Raw genomic sequence first — 16,297 nt, forward strand, 5'->3', positions numbered from 1 at the left:
CTGAAGGGCCACCTCTTAGAAGCTCTGCCAAGGGATAAGTCTGACCGTCCCCAGCAACCCATGCTCGGCCACCAGTCATGAGAACAAAGCCTCCTCGGGCCTCCTGGTCCCGCTGAGCCCAGTCACCCCCCAGAATCGTGAATGATAGTCTGCTGGGCCGCCCTCTGTTTTGGGGTGGCTTATTACAGTCCTGCTCCTCTCACGGGCGACTCCGGGTGCAGAGCTCCAGCGAGGACCTGCTTCCTCAGTGATGCCCAGTTCCCCCAGCAGGACTCTGGACACATGCCAGGTGGCTGCACTAGGACCTTATTTTTCTGTCATTTTTTAAAAATTTTTAAAAGATTTTATTTATTTATTTGACAGAGAGAGAGAGATCACAGCAGGCAGAGAGGCAGGCAGAGAGAGAGAGGAGGAAGCAGTCTCCTCGCTGAGCAGAGAGCCTGATGCGGGGTCAGTCCCAGGACCCCAGGATCATGGCCTGAGCCGAAGGCAGAGGCTTTAACCCACTGAGCCACCCAGGCGCCCCTATTTCTGTCATTTTAAAATGCACATGGTGTTCACATTTTAATATTTCTGGAAACTTGGATGAAGCTTACAATGTTACCCCTGCAAGGCCCTGTGTGGAAAATGTCCGCAGATGCTTTGGGGGAAATTTCCAGGGAGGGCCAGTACCTAAGTGTCTTCAGCGTCAGGAAACAGCAGTAAGTCATGACAATATCTATAGCCCACGGGACAGCACACTCATGGGGAACCATCAGGAGGACAAGACATTTTCACTGTGACGATGTTGCACGAAATAAAGACATTAATTATAACCATGTAATAGCAGCCGCTGTTCAGGCAGCGCCTGTCCCTGAGGGCCTGCTCTAAACCCGAGTGGGCCCAGAGGGGTCAGCGTGTTCCCTCAGGACACACAGCCTGTGGGCTCCCTCGGGACACATGCCAGGCTCCCTGGTGTCTGGGTCCTGGCGGTGTCTGGGTGGGCGGCCAGGCGGTGCAACTCCGTGTGGGGGGCAGCGGGGTGCGAGGGTCCAGACCCCGGGTGCTGCCGGGGCCGCCGGGGAGCGCAGGGGCAGACCCTGCGGAAGGCCTGCCGGAAGTGGGAGCCCAGGAAGGCATAGAGCAGGGGATTCAGCACGGAGTTGCTGTAGGACATGCAGTGCGCCCAGGTCTTGAGCGCGTAGGCCGCGTAGCTGCGCGGGTGCCAGGCGCCCGCCGGGCCCACCGCCTGCAGCACCAGGAACAGCTGGATAGGGCCCCAGCAGGCAGCAAAGAGCAGGACCACGGCAGCCACCAGCCGAGAGACCTTGGCCCGCACAGCGCCCGCTCGCTCTGCCAGCAGCTGCCCCTGGGGATGGAGGGAGGTGGTGGGAGGCAAGGCTGCAGGCCGGCTGGGGCGACTCGTCAGAGCTCCCCTCCGTTTTTATCTGTATTTTATTTTACTTTTATTTTATATTTAAGCTCTACGTATAAGGCGGGGCTTGAACTCACGGCTGGAGATCGAGAGCTCGCCGGGCACCCCCAGAGCTCCCCCTCTTGACCCTGGCACATTCTCCCGCTCTGCCGCCCCCTGAGTCCAGCACCTCCCCGCCCCCGCCCAGCAGCACACCTGCAGGGAGCTGTCAGTGGCAGCGGGGCGGCCCAGGTGACGCAGCATGGCCCCGTAGCAGGCGCAGGTGGCAGCCAGGGGCAGCAGGTAGAGCGCCAGCAGGTTGTAGAGCACGAAGGCGCGTTCGAGGGCGCGGCTGGGGAACACCTCATTGCAGTAGGTGCGGGGCCCTGGCGAGAGGCGGTGCAGAGCGAGGACAGGCGCCGACACGGCCGCAGAGCCTGGACCACAGGGCAGCTTGAAGACCTTGCCCGAGGGATGAGGGATGCCGGGCGCCTCCCCGGCGCGGGGCCCCCAGGGCGCGCTATTTAGCTCACTTCCCAGATGCGCGCACAGTGAGGCCGGTGGGGGTGGGGTGCCCAAGGCACAAAGTCTTGTCCTCCAATCCCCATCCCCGGGTGGCCCTGGCGCTGCACTCACCCACCCAGATGCTGAGACTGACCGCCAGAGCCAGGCGGGGCGTGCGGCGGTGCAGGGCGCGCAGGGGGAACACGGTCACGTACCAGCGGTCCACACTCATGGCAGTCAGGGTGGCGCACGTGGCCTGCACGGAGACCTGGGAGGGCCGAGAGCTGGGCGTTTCGCCCTGGGTCCGGACTGGGCCCTACCCTGTCTGCGCCCACACTGTGGCTCCCCGCAGATCTCCAGACACTCAGGCACAAATGGGACGTGTCTTGGGAAGGTCTCCAGGGGCCACGGTTGAAGGGGCAGGAGAGGGGGACACCAGAGAGGATCCCAGGAGAGCGGAGGTTTGAGGGAGCCATTTGAGGTCCGCGGAGACCCGGCACTGAGACAGGGGAGGCAGAGCCATCCTATGATCGTGGGAGGGACCGGGCAAGAAACCGCAGGACCCAGATCGCCCTCCCTATGCCCACCTCCGTAACCCACACCCAGTCCGTAACTCACGCACCTGCAGAGTCCTTCTCCCCCAGGTTGGTGCATCCGGGCTCCACTTCTTCCTCGACCCCGCCCCACCCGGGGTCCAGCCGGCCCACACCCAGACTCCGCCCCTTGGTGCCCCCTCCCTCCCCTAGCCCGTGCACCTGCTGCATGTAATTGACGAACTTGCACATGAAGTCCCCGAGCACCCAGGCGGGCAGCGGGTAGAGCAAGGCCGTGAAGGGCACGCAACACAACAGGAAGGTCACGTCGGTGGCCGCCAAGTTGGCTGCAGGGGCGAACGCGTGGGCAGCCTCAACCACCCAACGCCAGGGCCCAGGCCCCAGGTCTCTGCCTTCCTAACCAGCGGGATCGCTCACCCCCGACGTCCTCAGGCAGAGAATTTGGGGCATCCCCCCAGTCCCCCACTTTTACGTTGCAAACATCCCCTCTGCACGGGCTTCATTAGGCATTCAAGGGTCAGTCCACAGCGCGGCTCGCCCTGTCCCCCTGGAAGAGCCAGAGCACCCGGCTTACGAGTCCCGCCTGAAGGTTGGAGGCAGCGGTGCCACTGGCCGCCACCATCGGATGCAGAAAGCTGAGCACTCACCTGTGCCAGGTGGGCCAGCCCAGGGCACAAACGGGTGAATGGGGCCATAGACCAAAGGTCGTACTTTAGTTCACTGGGCACAGAGTTACAAGAACCACGTTTGGATCAGACCCCTTCCTCAAGGCTCAGGACCCGGCTCTCGGGGAGCCATTCTGCAACCTCCCTCTGAACCACCGTGCGTGGAACCCTCTGGAGCTCTATCCCGAGAGAGCAGGGACGGCAGGGACAGGACCCGTCTGGGGAAGCCCCCTCCCCTCACAGGACCCCAGCGTGGCAGGCAGGCTCCGTGCAGCGTCCCGGCGCTCACCTATGTAAAAGTTGGTCACCGTCCTCATCTGCTTGTGGCGGCAGATGACGAAAATGACCAGAGAGTTTCCAGCCAGGCCGAGCAGCATCAGTGAGGCAAAGAACAGTGGCACGAGCCAGGCGTCCACTGGCGGTAGCTGGGGGGCCCCGCCGCCCGAGGCGTTGGCCGGCACCCTCCAGGTTGCGTTGGGCGCCGACATGGCCACGGCGCTCATGGCTCCGCAGTCCTCTTCCTTGGCTGCGTTCCGGGATCACCGTGGGGACCCTCCTCTTGGCCTCCTGCTGGGGACACGCCCTCCGAGCACAGGGAAGGGTCTCAGCTGGAGGCCACCGGGTCTGGAGGGCTGCTCCTCTGGGCTGGGCAGCTTCTCTGCTCCTGAATCAGCCCCTGCGAGTTTATATCCTGCTGCCCGCCCTGTCCCCGCCTTCCCCCCTCTCCTTCCCGCGTGCCTTCCATTCACGTGCACAGCCAACTTCTCCCCCTTTCTTTCCTCTCCTTCTGCAGTCCACAGTCCTGGCGAGCTCACTGGAGGGGACAGGCTGGAGGAGGGGCTTGAGGAGCCAGGGGAGAGGGGTCAGCTGCCTGGAGGCTGCTATGGGTCCTAGAAGGACGATCCTAACAGGACGTAGAGACCCACAGGACGGGCGAGCAGGCTGGACCAAAACACAGATGCAAGAGAAGGCCCCTTGGTAGTGGCCATGACTTTGACCTTCCGAGTGCCTGGGGCTCCAGTGGGTGGGCCCTGGCACCCCGGGGCTGCAAGGAGGGGTCCTGGAGAGCCACGGGCAGCTCAGAGCAGGGCAGGGCTACCCAGGATCTAGCCGTCAGCAGACTCCTGGTCTTGAAGAAGCTCCCTAGGACTCCACTGCTGTAATTGGGGTGTCTGCCTCCCACCTAAGCGACTGCCGGTAGCAGATACTCACACTGGGGATGTGGGCACCTGTGACCTTGGTGGCAGGAACCAGGTGGAGGGCATTCTGCAATGACACCGTTGACCCCCAAAACCCACACCCAGAAATGTACCCCAGATACTACCCACGAGGCATGCCTCAGTGTGCCAGAATGCTCCTGCCATCGCGGAGTACCACACAGAGACAAAAAGATGCCACCATTGAGGAAACTGTGACTAAGAGGTGGGGGAGGGGAGAAACGGGGAAACAGGCCCTGGGCCCCTGCGGCACATCAGTCATCACCATCGCCAGACTCTGGGAGAGGGGCACTGCCCGTTCACCCTCTTTCCGCCTTCAAAATTATTCTTGACACTGGCCTAGAAGGTCAGGAGGGGAATGAGCAGCAGACCAGGATGAGGAGACCCAGGCTTGCTAGGAGGAAGGACTCTTTCGGGGCCGCAGCTGAGTCCAAGGGCCTGGGAGAGCGCTGAGGGCATGGCTGGACCTTTGAGGTGGGGGTGGCGGGCAGCAGAGGCGGCTCCTGGGGCACCGAGGGTCCACGAGGGGGTTGGGAGGGTCCCGCGCAGGAGACTCCAGAATCAGGCCAAGGCCCACACTGTGCCCTCTCCCACCAGCACGTTCATGGAGCTAGTCATCATGGGCCCGACCAGGGGACCAAAGGCTCCTGGCCCTCAGGACCCCCTGCCTGTCCCTCTGCCCAGAGGCACCTTCTCCCGGGGTTTGAATCACCATCTATTCCTGTGGTGTCTTCTCACATTTATCTATGTGACGTCACACAGCACGTGCTCTGGGGGCACTTAGCAGTCCCTTCTCTTCCTCACACTCCTCCCGAACCTGTTGCTCTCTATTTGTTAAGGCGATCTGGTCACGTGTCCTGCACAATTTCCAGCAGGTTGCGTGTGGCAGGTTATATCCCTGTGCTGTCACCTGACCTGGTCCTAGACCCCCACTCTTCTTGTAGATGGAAGGGGGTTCTAGATTCCACAGCAGCTTTAATTCTCTTCTCTACCCCCCCCCCCCATAGCTCACCGTTGCCTCTGAACAAAAACCAGACCTCCCCTCCCAGGACCTCCAGGCTCACGGATCCACCATCCGCCGTCTACTCCCATCCCCCGTGTGCTCACTCATCATCCTGTTCTGGTTACTTAGAATGCCCCAGGACCTTTGCACTGGCTGTTCTCTCTGCCTGACAGGCCCTTCCCACTTTGCAGCTGACCAGTCCCTCTCTCAGAGAACTCCTCTTTCCTATCCCACTCGGTGGGGAAGGGGTCTGCCTTGGTCACTGCTGCATCCCCGAGCCCATTCCTGGGCCGTGCCCACAGAGGCCATTCGTTAAATGAAGAAGTCCTTAAAAGGGAAACGAGGTGGAAGCTCATATCCTATTTTTAGACACGAGTAAACTGAGGCACCCAGCCCAGGCTCCCGGGCTGCCCTGGAACACAGGCGGGGGTGGGGCTGGTGAGAGGAAAAGCCAAGTTGGTGCTGGGGGGTAGGGGAGCTGGGGCTTGGGTCCCTTCATCTGTCCCCTGCCTCTGAAATGGATGTCCCCCCTCTCTCCTGGCTGCCCAGGCCTTAGTTTCCCGGCCACCCTCCGCACTCCCCCCGCCCGCCCCGCCCGGCTTCGGAGGCAGGGATCACGCTCCCTCCCCCCTCAGTTTCCCCGTCTGTTCCTCGGGGCTGGGTGTGGCCCCACCCCACACCCGCAACCTGGAGGCTTGGCTGCGGTCCCCGTTTTCCGCCCCGGCTGTCCCGCTTGACTCCCGGGGCTGGGTGCCCGCCACCCGCAGCCCGGGATCCGCCGGCTTCGTGGCCTCGGCCCCCGCCCCGCGCGTCCAGCCTCCAGGCTCCGCCCCGGCCCGCCTCTGGGCGCCCGTCACTTCCTGCTCTGGCCGAGAAGGCCCTGCCGGGCGGCGGCGACCACAGCGACCGAGCCATGGTCGCACTGGAGAACCCGGAGGGCGGCTCGGAGGAGGCGGCGGCGGCGGTGGGAAGCGCCCCGGGCGGGCGGCGGACGCTGTGAGCGCGGCAGGGCGGGCGGCCAGGCCTCCGGGGACTCCTGCACCCGCTCTGCTCCCCTCTCCCCTGCTGTCCGGCTGCAGCCCCAGGCCGCCCCGCCCCTTCTCCTGGCGGAGACCCTCGAGCGCCGTGGGGTGGGGGTGGGGGGCTTTGTTGCCCCCCCGGAGAGCCCAGTCGCGGCGCGTCGGGTGTCTGGGCAGGGGGGGCACACGCGGTCTGTGCGTTTACGTGCCTCCGGGGCCCAGAGGTGCGCCCCCGGCCCGGTGCCCGGGCGCTGACTCGCGTGGGGGGTCTCCTGCGCCTCGCCCCCGGCTCAGGTGAGGGGTGCCCCTGCGCGAGGCGCCCCCGGAAACCGCTTTGCTGTTCGGGGTGTTTACACACGGGCCGCTGTTCCTGCCCCCAGGCTGGGTAGAGAGAGCACCCCCCCCCCCCCCCCGCTCTGCCAGCCCGCGCTTGCCTGGGGGGTCTCTCGGCCCCCCCATCTCCCGAGCAGACAAGGCCCTTTGTTCACGTCCGGGTACTTGACAGATGCGACGCGTGGGGTGCCCCGAACCGGGGGGGCGGAGCCGCCCACTCTGGGTGCAGACCCTAGAGCGGCTGGGCCAGAGTCCTGTTTAACCGGGATGTTCCCGCAGAAAACAGCCACCCACCCTGTGGTCCTGGTTTGTGGGGGGCAAGGAGGCTGCTGCCTCCTCCGCGTGCTGGCCCAGCCGCCCGGGCAGTATGTGCCTCAGTTTCTCCATCTGTAAACCGAGGTATAGTAGCGGCCTCTTCTCAAAATGGCTGGGAGGGGCAGGGGGAGGTCTACGACCCTGTGCCCAGCAGAAGGGAGCAGACATTCTTTGATTATTATCTGAAACATCTTATTGTGTAATTTGTTTCATTATACATTTATTATTACTCCTTTGTTACCTCCCCGTGGGCCTTCACCCAGAAGCCGTGTGGGTTCTACAGATGTGGGTATTTTCCTTCTTTTAAGGGGCCTTACCCATCCAAGTGGGTATTAACCTGCCAGTGGGTCCCCACAGATGTCCCTTCACCCCTGTGTGTCCCCGGGGGGTGCGGTCACTGCTGGAGGCCCCAGGTGGCCCCACCCCAGCCTGAGTCACTTCTGCGCTCTGAGCCTGCCCCCCTCAATTTCCTGCTTTGGGAAATAGGTTCCTCTCTTGCCTGGTGCCAGAGAAAAGTATATTTTAGCCCAAGAGAAAAGGTGCTCAACCTCATTTGGCCGCTGTTTCTACCTGGGCCTGTCCACTTTCGTGGGGCACGAGCAGCTTTCACGATGCAGCCATTTCCTGAGTCCTGTTGGGGCCAGGAAGGCTAGGGTGCCCTGTCTGGGTCCCCAGTTTCCCCATCTGTAAAGTGGTCTCTTTGGGTGGTCTGGGAAATAGCTGACCTGGCCCTTGGCAGGTGCTGGGGACCCTCCTGTTCATAAGGGTCTGGCACGGGAGGTGAGGTGTTAGTTGGGTGAGCCAGGAGCAGGGCGGCTTCTCCCAGATGATGTCTGAACAGAATGTGCTGAGAAGGCGCACTGGGGGCAGCAGGCTCAGCATGTGCAAAGGCCCTGAGATCGACTGTTCCTGGGGGTTTGAGGCCCTGTGAGGGGGTCGCTGTGCCTGGAGCGGAGGAACCACAACCTTCATTACAAATCTGATTTACTGGGTATTTGTGGCCTGCTGCTTCTGCCCTGCCTGCTTCTGCTGTCCCCTCTTTCTTTCTTTTTTTAAGATTTTATTTATTATTTGACAGACACAGTGAGAGAGGGAACACAAGCAGAGGGAGTGGGAGAGGGAAAAGCAACCTTCACGCTGAGTAGGGAGCCCAATGCGGGGCTCGATCCCAGGACCCTGGGACTATGACCTGAGCCGAAGGCAGACACTTATTGACTGAGCCACCAAGGCGCCCCTGTCCTCTCCTTCTTGAGTGAGGGTCCAAGCCCAGCCATTGGCCCTGGAGGCCACATGTTTCTTGCCTTCTGCTGGAATGTGGTTGATGTCAGCCGCCTTGAGTTGGTGGTGGGATTCAATTTCCAGATGAGATCGGGCACATTCAGGGTGGTATGGCTGTAGACAAGGACTCAACTTCCAGCGCTCAGCTCAGAGCATGAGGCCCATGAGAGGGTGGCAAGCCCCCCGAAAGCCTGTGGAGCCAGGCACAGACCCCTGTGTTCCTGATACTGGGGAGGGCAGGGCTGGGCTTGGCCCTGAGGGTTCTGGGGAGCCATGCAAGGTGGTGGAGCAGGGCAGGGCCAGCTGGGTCTTCACTAGGTGGGGGGTGGAACTCTGTGGAGTCAGAGAAGCAGGAGGCTGAATGGCTCATGGGGAGTGTTCCCATTCTGACCAGGTCCCAATCCTGGTTCTGCCACTCTCATGAGGAGATGGGGAGACCCCATTCGTCAGAGCCCCATGTGCCCAGGGCTCAACCCTGCTCTGACATCCCTGATAAGCCGCCCCGGATGCGGACTCTTATCGGCCCCAGCAGGCTGCCGCTCTGGACTCTTTCCAGCTGCCAAGGTAGAGACACAGCACGGGAGCCCTGAAGAGGATGGGGGTGAGCTGGGGCTTGCGGTGGGGGTGCTCGGGCCTCAGGGCGTAGCCCTCAGGTGGAGCCAGCCTCATAGTCATTGGCTCAGTACTGACTTGGTTTACCTTGGCCTGTCTTTGTTGGCTTCTTTGCAACGGTGGGATCTCAGTGTCATGACCTGTGCCTCAGTTGCAGTTCTGTATAATGGGTGTCAGTGTGATGTCACCACCCTTGTGGCATGATAGTGATGGTGAGAAGGAACGTTCAATCCAGGGACGATGCTTTGATCAACCTTGTAATGGGGGTGAGCTCCCCGTAGCAGGAGGAAACCAAGGAGGCACTGCTGAGTCAGGCGGGAAGGGTCTGTCTTGGCCCTCTTGGCTCTGAGTATCCCCTTTCAGACCCAAAGGCACCCACAGAAGCCATTTTTCTCTTCACGTGGCCGGGAGTGAGCTGGGGTTCCAGGTTCCACAGCGAAACATCCTAGCTGGGATTCGAACTCGGGACTGACATGCCAGGGTCCAGCCGTGCCTCTGCCTGCGCGCCCCTGCTGACAGGTGCTGGTTCAGGTGTGAGTTTGTTCGTGAGGCAACGGCATGGATTTTGCGGGGAATTGTTACCCACTGGGCTTTGGCAGCTCACCTGCTCTGCTGCTGGGACGTCCGTGGCGTGGGTCTCAGCCTGTTTGCTTTTTGGAGAGGTCATGGCCATTCTGCACTGAACAGATAGATCCTTAATGCTCGGGACGCTTTAGGTCTGTGTAGGCCCGGAGGAGCACTGGCTTCCTCCCTAATCCTAGGAGAATTCTCCTCCGAGAGGTTTGTGGCTCAGAGGGGAGAGGCCGAACTTCTGCTTTTAGTTTGTGTCCTGGGAACTTTAGCTCCTAGGAAAGTGTGGGGGTACTTTGGACTCTGGGTTCCACTTGGTCTTGGAGTCATGGGTTTTTTTTTTTCCTTTGGGACCTCACCCGCGTGCGGGGCATGGCCGTGAATGTCTACAAGGGGATTGCCATGTCGTGGGCAACGGGGGCAGTTACCTTTGAAGCAGAACTAGTGATCAGAAACGTGAAGGGACGTGTCATATAGCGGCCGGGGGGCTCTGGAGAGGTTTTGGCAGAGCCCAAGGGGACGAGCGAGTGAGCCAGTCCGAGTCTCGGGGAGTGTGCACCAGGCGGGGGCCCGCAGGTGGGACTGTGCTGGGCATGCTGGGGGTGGGGCGAGGAGGCCACATGCCATTGGCCCGTGGTCTGGGGGCTGTCGGGGGCAGACAGGAAGGCCAGGAACTCCTTGCCAGGACACCTCCTTCCAGTGCTCTGCACGCGCCCCCCCCCCCAGTGCCCCAGTCCCAGTGTCTGCAGGTGGCCCTCCTGTCCCAGTGGGAGGCCCAGCCAAGCTGCTAATCCATCCCCACATTAATGCATTTGCTTGGAGGAGAGCAGATTAGTTGCGGGGGGCCTCCGGCCTGCCTCTGGGCACATTCGGGGTGGGGGGCGCCAGGGGCTTGCGCAATGGGCTCGGGCCTCACCTTGAGCTGCTGGAGGCTGTTGCCTGGTTTATCGGCTGCTGCCCGGGAGATGCTCTGTTCAGTCATGCCTCCTGAGATCCTCACGGGGCGGGGGTTGGTCCAGTCCTGCAGACACTGGGGCGCACCGGCTTGTAGTTAAGGTCTGGAAGCCTGGGGGAGGCGGGAGGAGCTTTTCTTGGCCACCCACCCATGATGTGAATTTGGGCACGGGTCTTCTCTTCTCTGGCCCCCGGCTTACTGATCGGGCCTCCTGGGTGATGGGACCGTGAAACACAATGGAATTTGGGGGGTCTGGGGTTGTCCATTGCTGAGGGAAACCAAGCAGGGGATGTCATGGTACAGGGACCGAATGGGGTTCTGCCTGGTGGTCCTGGCCCGGGTCGGCCCTGAGGCCTGCCTCTCCACCCCTACCCCGGCCCACAGGCCCCTTCCGCGCTGCCTGCCCACGCTAGCTGGCCCCCAGGCAAAGAGGCTGTCGGCCTCCAAGCGAAAACAGCATTTCATCAACCAGGCTGTGCGGAACTCAGACCTTGTGCCCAAGGCCAAGGGGCGGAAGAGCCTCCAGCGACTGGAGAACAGTGAGCAGGGCTGGGTGTACCTCCTGGGGCTTCCTAGGGCTCACACAAGAATGGCGCGTATGTGCTCTCATCTGCTGCTTTTGCCACGAGGCCGGCCCTGAGCTGGGCACTGCTGGGGCGGGGCTGTGAGGAGCTATGGGCATGGGGGCTTGGGTTTTCAAAGACATCTAGGAGTTCAGCAAGCCAGGGAGAAGCAAGCGTTCTGGAGGTGGAGGCTGGGTGGTTTCTGTGCCTTCTGGGAAAGACAGCTGCAGCATGGAGGTGGGGAGATGGTGTGAGCCGGAGAGTAAAGGCCCTAAATGCAGAGGCCAGGGGTTTCCGTGGAGACATTTGGGGGGACCAAATGGCACCCCCCAGCCCAGAGCTCATCCGCTTCCATCTAGCCCAGTACCTCCTAACCCTGCTGGAGACAGATGGGGGCACAGCCGGTCTGGACGACGGGGACCTGGCACCCCCAGCAGCACCCGGGATCTTCGCAGAGGCCTGCAGCAATGAGACCTACGTGGAGGTGCAGCTCCCGCGCCCTCCTCCCGCCTCCCCCTGCTCCTGTTCTTGCTTCCACACCACACCTGGCCTGTGCCGGTCCCTCCCTCAGGAGCGCCCATCTGCCTCCAGCCCACTTGGTCCCTTGATGAACCCTGGCTCTGCTTGCCTCCGGGCCCTCACACCAAGCCAGAACTCCTACCCGCCCCAGAACTTTCCAGCACTCCTGATTCCTCTGCCCATCACTGGGAATGAATGAGTCCATGGGAGGCTTAGCTGGTCCATGGCAATCCCCCGCCCCAGACAGGCAGGTCTGCGGGTACCCCATAAACTCTTGGCCAGCCCGGTGGGCAGATGTTTCTAGAGGAGTATGTCCATACACTTGGGGGCCCTCTGTGGCCATTGGCTAAATGGAGAACCTGGGGCTCATGAGCCTGGGTCCTGCCTGCCTCTCTTCTAGGTCTGGAATGACTTCATGAACCGCTCTGGGGAGGAGCAGGAAAGGGTTCTCCGCTACCTGGAGGATGAGGGCAAGAGCAAGACGCGGAGGAGGGGGCCAGGCCGTGGGGAGGACCGCAGGAGAGGTGTGGGCCTAGACTGGAGGTTGGGGCAACCAGAGGAGTGAAGGGGGGGCCTGGCTGATCCTGTTGTGGGCGGGCCAGAGATAGGTGGAGAGGAACCCTGGGGGACGGGTGGAGGGGAGCCTGGTGAGTGGGCGGTACCTGGTGGATGAGTGGGGGTGGTACCTGGGGTTGTGGGGGAAGAGCCTGGTGAGTGGGCGGTACCTGGGTGGCGGGTGGGAGGAGCCTGGCGAGTGGGCGGCACCTAGGAGATGAACGGGGAGGGGTCTGGGGTGGGGGCGGTGCCCCGGGGAACGCATGGGGAGGAGCCTGGCTTGTGGGCAGGCCCGAGGCTTGCTCCTCCAGAGACTCCACGCAAGGACATCTTGCAGAGGACCCGGCCTACACACCCCGTGATTGCTTCCAGCGCATCAGCCGGCGTCTGAGAGCCGTCCTCAAGCGGAGCCGCATTCCCATGGTGAATACCAGGCCAGGCTGCGTCTTTCTCCACCTGCTTGGTCTTTTTGGATAGCTTTTCTTCGTCCCCTTCCTAATCAGCAGTGGTGTGATGGGATATCTGCTACCCAGTGCAGGTGGTGTTGGTGGAGATGAGGCAGGGTACAGACCGGACCAGTGTGATCAGCATGCAGGAACCAGGGCTGGGAAAGGGTTTTCCCCGAGAGTGGGGGGGCAGGGGCAGTGAAGGTGGGTACTGCGGGATGTGTAGGAGTCCACCAGGTGGAAGGTCCAGGAGTCCAACAGTATGGCCATATCTCACACCTGCTACCTTTGGGAAGGGTTCTGTAGCCTCCTGGAACAGGTCAAAGGCCTGTTCCGAGGCCTCTGGGCTCTAGAGGCTACCCTGGGCATGGGGCCTGGGCAGCTTGTCCACAGTCTCGTGGTTGGCCTCACCCCAGGCCCTTTTCTCCCGCAGGGAACGCTGGAGACCTGGGAGGAGCGGCTGCTGAGGTTTTTCTCAGTGTCTCCCCAGGCCGTGTACACGGCCATGCTGGACAGCAGGTGACTGGGTGGGAGGGAGCACCGTGTGGTCCGCCAGCGTTCTGGCCCTGGCTCACGGCCACTTACCGTCTGTTTCCCTCCAGTTTCGAGAGGCTCCTGCTTCATGCTGTCTGCCAGTACATGGACCTCATCTCAGCCAGTAAGTGCTGCTGGCCCGCAGGGCCCCATCAGGCTGGTGCGGCCCTGGGAAACCGAGGCCGGAGTCACGCAGGGGCTCGTCCCTCAGGGGGAGGCTCCTCAGGGAGGAGGGCGCCATGAGCCAAGGGTGGGCGGTGGGACAGCGTGTTCAGGCATCAGAGGCCCCCCGTGTGCCTGGCCCCGTGCTGGGCGATGACGGATGCTCCCTGGGAGCCTGGGGCCTGTGCAGGCATCTGGGGCCCCCAAGACAGAGGCAGAGTTCTGTTTAGCTCTAGTCCCTCCGCTGTGACATGGATGTGACATTGGCAAGTGCCCCCTCCTGGGGCCCATGTCCTTTCTTTTATAATGCAGGTGTCCTCGGGACGCAGTCCCCCAGGGAGGGTCCTCACAGGCCCTTTCTGTGTCTGGGTGCCCCATGGGGTCTGGGCTCCTCATCCTGGCGACCTGCCCGAGTTGCTGAGGAGATGGTTTCCATGGCAACTCTAGGCTGCTTCCTCTTACGGGCTCCCTCCCGAAGAGCCAGGACCCAGGGGCCGGCCAGGGTGCTTCTCTGTGGGAGCTGAGCGGGGCCTGAACACACAGGAGGAGGGGCCCTGAGCCATGGGGAGGAGGCGCGCCGGAGCACCCCCGCCCTGCAAAGGCCTGAAAGCAGGGCCGAGCTTGCGGGGCGCGAGGCCAGTTCAGGTGTGGGAGTGAAGGGTGGTGAGGGAGAGGGGAGGGAGGTTGGTGGGCGCCGGGCCACCCAGCGCTGGATGCCGGAGGAGCCTGGAGGAGGGGTGGAGATGGCGACCTGGGGACCCGTGACTTGAGTAGTCCGGTCACAGCTGCCGTCCTTGTCCCCTCACAGGTGCGGACCTGGAAGGCAAGAGGCAGATGAAAGTCAGCAATCGGCACCTGGACTTCCTGCCCCCGGGGCTGCTCCTGTCTGCGTACCTGGAGCAGCGGAGCTGATGGCAGCCCCGCCCCTCCCCGCCACCCCGAGCCGAGTACTGAGTATTTACGGACGGACGTGCTCTCTCTCCGGCCCCTTCCCTGTCCACCTGTCCCCTTAAGCGCTGGGGGCTGGGGCCGCGCCAGACTGGCCTGGCCTTGCCCCTCCTGCTCTGTATTGCAGCCAGGAGACCCGGCCTGGTCACCTCCGTGTTCCTTTCTTCTGCTTTTCCAGCCCCGTTTGAAGCCTAAGCGGGGAGTGAGAGGCTGGGTTTTTATCACTTTTAATGAATTTGGCATGATTTGTTGTACATTTTTAAATTTCCCTTTTGGGAAGAAAAACCAAACACTTGCCCCAACTGATAAATGGGGGGCTTTGTTCTAGTCTCTGCTTTAACCCCCCACCCAGTTTTTTGCTTGGTTGGTGGTGGGGGGGGGGTCCCTCGGGCTCTGCCCCTTTTTCCAGGAGTGTTCTGTCGTGTGTGCGTGCGTGTGTGCGCCTGTGTGTGCGTGTGCCCTGCAACCCTGGACAGAAGCTACATCTTAGAGGCTGATCTTACCACCGTTTGGAATGTGTATTCTCCCCTGGTGGCTTTTGGTGGCTCTTGGGGCCCTCTCTGGTCTACACACCTCCTCCCTTCATACTGGGGGATTGGGACTTCCAGCCAGAAGCCTCTGCCCTCGGACTGCCCCATTCTCCTTGCTGTGTCTCCTTGCTCCCTCCCCCATCCGGCTCTGGCCTGTTGCCTTGGGGTGTCCTTACACTGGTCACCCTGGCATGTCCCACAGGAGCAGAGCTGGGGGACACCCCTCCTGTGTGTGTGGCTAGTTGTGCTTTGGGAAAAGTGGAGAATTCAATAAATTTCTGGTGCTCTGGTCACCAGCTGTGGGTTTTCCTTTCCTCCAACAGGTGCTCAGGACGTGCTTAGGTCCTGGTCATGGGGGGCTGCAGGCCTCAGGGGATGAAGGTTCACACGGAGTGACACCCCCCCCCCCCCCGCCCCTTGGGAGGCGGGTGTGTGGGGAGATGCTCCTGGGAGCGCTGGGTCCATTGGCTCTGCTGCCCTGACTTGTCCCGTTCCCAGGTGCCCAGGTTCAAACCCCAGCTCTGCCACTTCCCAGCCGTCGAGGGTCCAAGAGGGTCCAAAAGCCACTCGGAGGGGCCTCCTGGAGTGGCCAGAACGAAGTACCCCAGCTGTGGCTTAAAACCGCAGGAATTTATTGTCGCTCTGGAAGCCGGAAGTCCAAACTCCACCTGCGGCCGGCCGGGACCTCCAGGGGAGGGTCCTTTTGCCCCTCGGGGTCCCTGGTTTCCTTGGCTTGTGACCACCACATGGCAGCCCCAGCCTCTGTCTTTTCCTGGCCTCCCCGTCGGCTTCCCTCTGCGTGTGTCTGGGACTGGCCGGGTGCCCCCCAGGACGTCCTCAGGCTGGGTTCGTCCATCCGGGGGTCCTTGCCGGCCAGGCGGCTCCTGCCTGCGGACGCCGGCCCGGTCCCCCTGCTGGGCGCGCCGGTTGGCTTCTGCCCCGGGAGGCTCTTTCCCTAGCACGCGCCGTCCGGGGCGGTGGGCGCTGGGCGCCGGCCCGAGGGCAGGTCTGTGTCGGTGACCGGACATTCCACGGGGACGCTTGCCTCCTCTCGCCCGGGGACTCACTTCTCCAACTACTGAAGCCAGCGGGGGCCACGAAGGCCGGCGCACCAGGCGGCCCGTCGCCGGCTCCCCCGGCGGGCAGACTGTGGGGTCTCGGCCGGGGGCTTTCCGGAAGGGGCGCCGCGGGCCGGTCCCGCTGGGTTTGCGCGTGCTGCGGAGGATCCCACGCAGACACCGAAAGTGCGCGTCCCGGACGGAACAAAATATGGAACGCTTCACGAATTTGCGTGTCATCCTTGCGCAGGGGCCATGCTAATCTTCTCTGTATCGTTCCAATTTTAGTATATGTGCTGCCGAAGCGAGCACGGCGAAACGGTCCGCCCGGGAGATATTTATAGTGCTCAAGATAAATGACTTTACAGAGAGGGTGGATTTTCTAAGGAAAGGGCCAGCCGCTTATTCTTTTTCCTTTATCTGCACAACATAGAGAATAATGAAAGGGAGCCTTCATTGGAGTTGAAAAAGCGTTTATTGTTCCATCAAATACAGCTCTGGTGGCTGCTGGAATGCTATCAAAAGGCCTATGCAAATGTACCGGAAGCGGGGCGGAGTCACCGC

At 62.1% G+C, this 16,297-nt stretch overlaps 2 protein-coding genes and 1 non-coding gene across 6 annotated transcripts; 1 reads left to right on the forward strand and 2 right to left on the reverse strand.

Moving 5' to 3' along the window:
• Positions 1-500: 500 nt before the first annotated feature.
• KISS1R (KISS1 receptor) lies at positions 501-6,117 on the reverse strand. 3 transcript variants are annotated; one of them, XM_047707629.1, is made up of 5 exons: positions 3,406-6,117; positions 2,653-2,777; positions 2,030-2,165; positions 1,610-1,830; positions 501-1,348 (listed from the first exon to the last, which is right to left on the reverse strand). In XM_047707629.1, exons 1-5 carry the CDS (start codon positions 3,617-3,619, stop codon positions 905-907), a joined length of 1,140 nt encoding a protein of 379 aa, XP_047563585.1. In that variant the 5' UTR covers positions 3,620-6,117; the 3' UTR covers positions 501-904. The 3 variants fall into 3 exon arrangements, with proteins under 3 accessions (XP_047563585.1, XP_047563576.1, XP_047563595.1); XM_047707620.1 differs by lacking the exon at positions 3,406-6,117 and adding an exon at positions 2,924-3,385; XM_047707639.1 differs by lacking the exons at positions 2,653-2,777; positions 3,406-6,117 and having other exon boundaries at positions 2,034-2,513.
• Positions 6,118-6,192: 75 nt separating this feature from the next.
• R3HDM4 (R3H domain containing 4) lies at positions 6,193-14,968 on the forward strand. Of its 2 annotated transcripts, none has more exons than XM_047707650.1 (8): positions 6,193-6,332; positions 10,803-10,957; positions 11,341-11,465; positions 11,901-12,024; positions 12,393-12,478; positions 12,935-13,020; positions 13,104-13,159; positions 14,006-14,968. In XM_047707650.1, exons 1-8 carry the CDS (start codon positions 6,250-6,252, stop codon positions 14,107-14,109), a joined length of 819 nt encoding a protein of 272 aa, XP_047563606.1. In that variant the 5' UTR covers positions 6,193-6,249; the 3' UTR covers positions 14,110-14,968. The 2 variants fall into 2 exon arrangements, with proteins under 2 accessions (XP_047563606.1, XP_047563612.1); XM_047707656.1 differs by lacking the exon at positions 14,006-14,968 and adding an exon at positions 13,676-13,772.
• Positions 14,969-15,938: 970 nt separating this feature from the next.
• On the reverse strand, positions 15,939-16,045 carry LOC125089585 (U6 spliceosomal RNA). Its single transcript, XR_007123986.1, has one exon. It is a non-coding gene; the product is annotated as a U6 spliceosomal RNA (small nuclear RNA).
• Between the last annotated feature and the right edge of the window lie 252 nt (positions 16,046-16,297).

Source organism: Lutra lutra, chromosome 1 (assembly GCF_902655055.1).
Source record: "Lutra lutra chromosome 1, mLutLut1.2, whole genome shotgun sequence".
Taxonomy (NCBI): Eukaryota; Metazoa; Chordata; class Mammalia; order Carnivora; family Mustelidae; genus Lutra; species Lutra lutra.

Bases quoted from the DNA above. Each gene is read 5' to 3' on its own strand.
- KISS1R (XM_047707620.1), bottom strand. From the start codon at position 3,146: ATGGCCCCATTCACCCGTTTGTGCCCTGGGCTGGCCCACCTGGCACAG. The intron at 2,778-2,923 runs GTAAAAGTGGGG...TCGCCCCTGCAG, and splicing joins GCAGAGGGGATGTTTGCAAC to CCAACTTGGCGGCCACCGAC. The intron at 1,831-2,029 runs GTGAGTGCAGCG...CCTGTGGTCCAG, and splicing joins CAGTCTCAGCATCTGGGTGG to GCTCTGCGGCCGTGTCGGCG.
- R3HDM4 (XM_047707650.1), top strand. From the start codon at position 6,250: ATGGTCGCACTGGAGAACCCGGAGGGCGGCTCGGAGGAGGCGGCGGCG. The intron at 11,466-11,900 runs GTGCAGCTCCCG...CCTCTCTTCTAG, and splicing joins GCAATGAGACCTACGTGGAG to GTCTGGAATGACTTCATGAA. The intron at 12,479-12,934 runs GTGAATACCAGG...TTTCTCCCGCAG, and splicing joins AGCGGAGCCGCATTCCCATG to GGAACGCTGGAGACCTGGGA.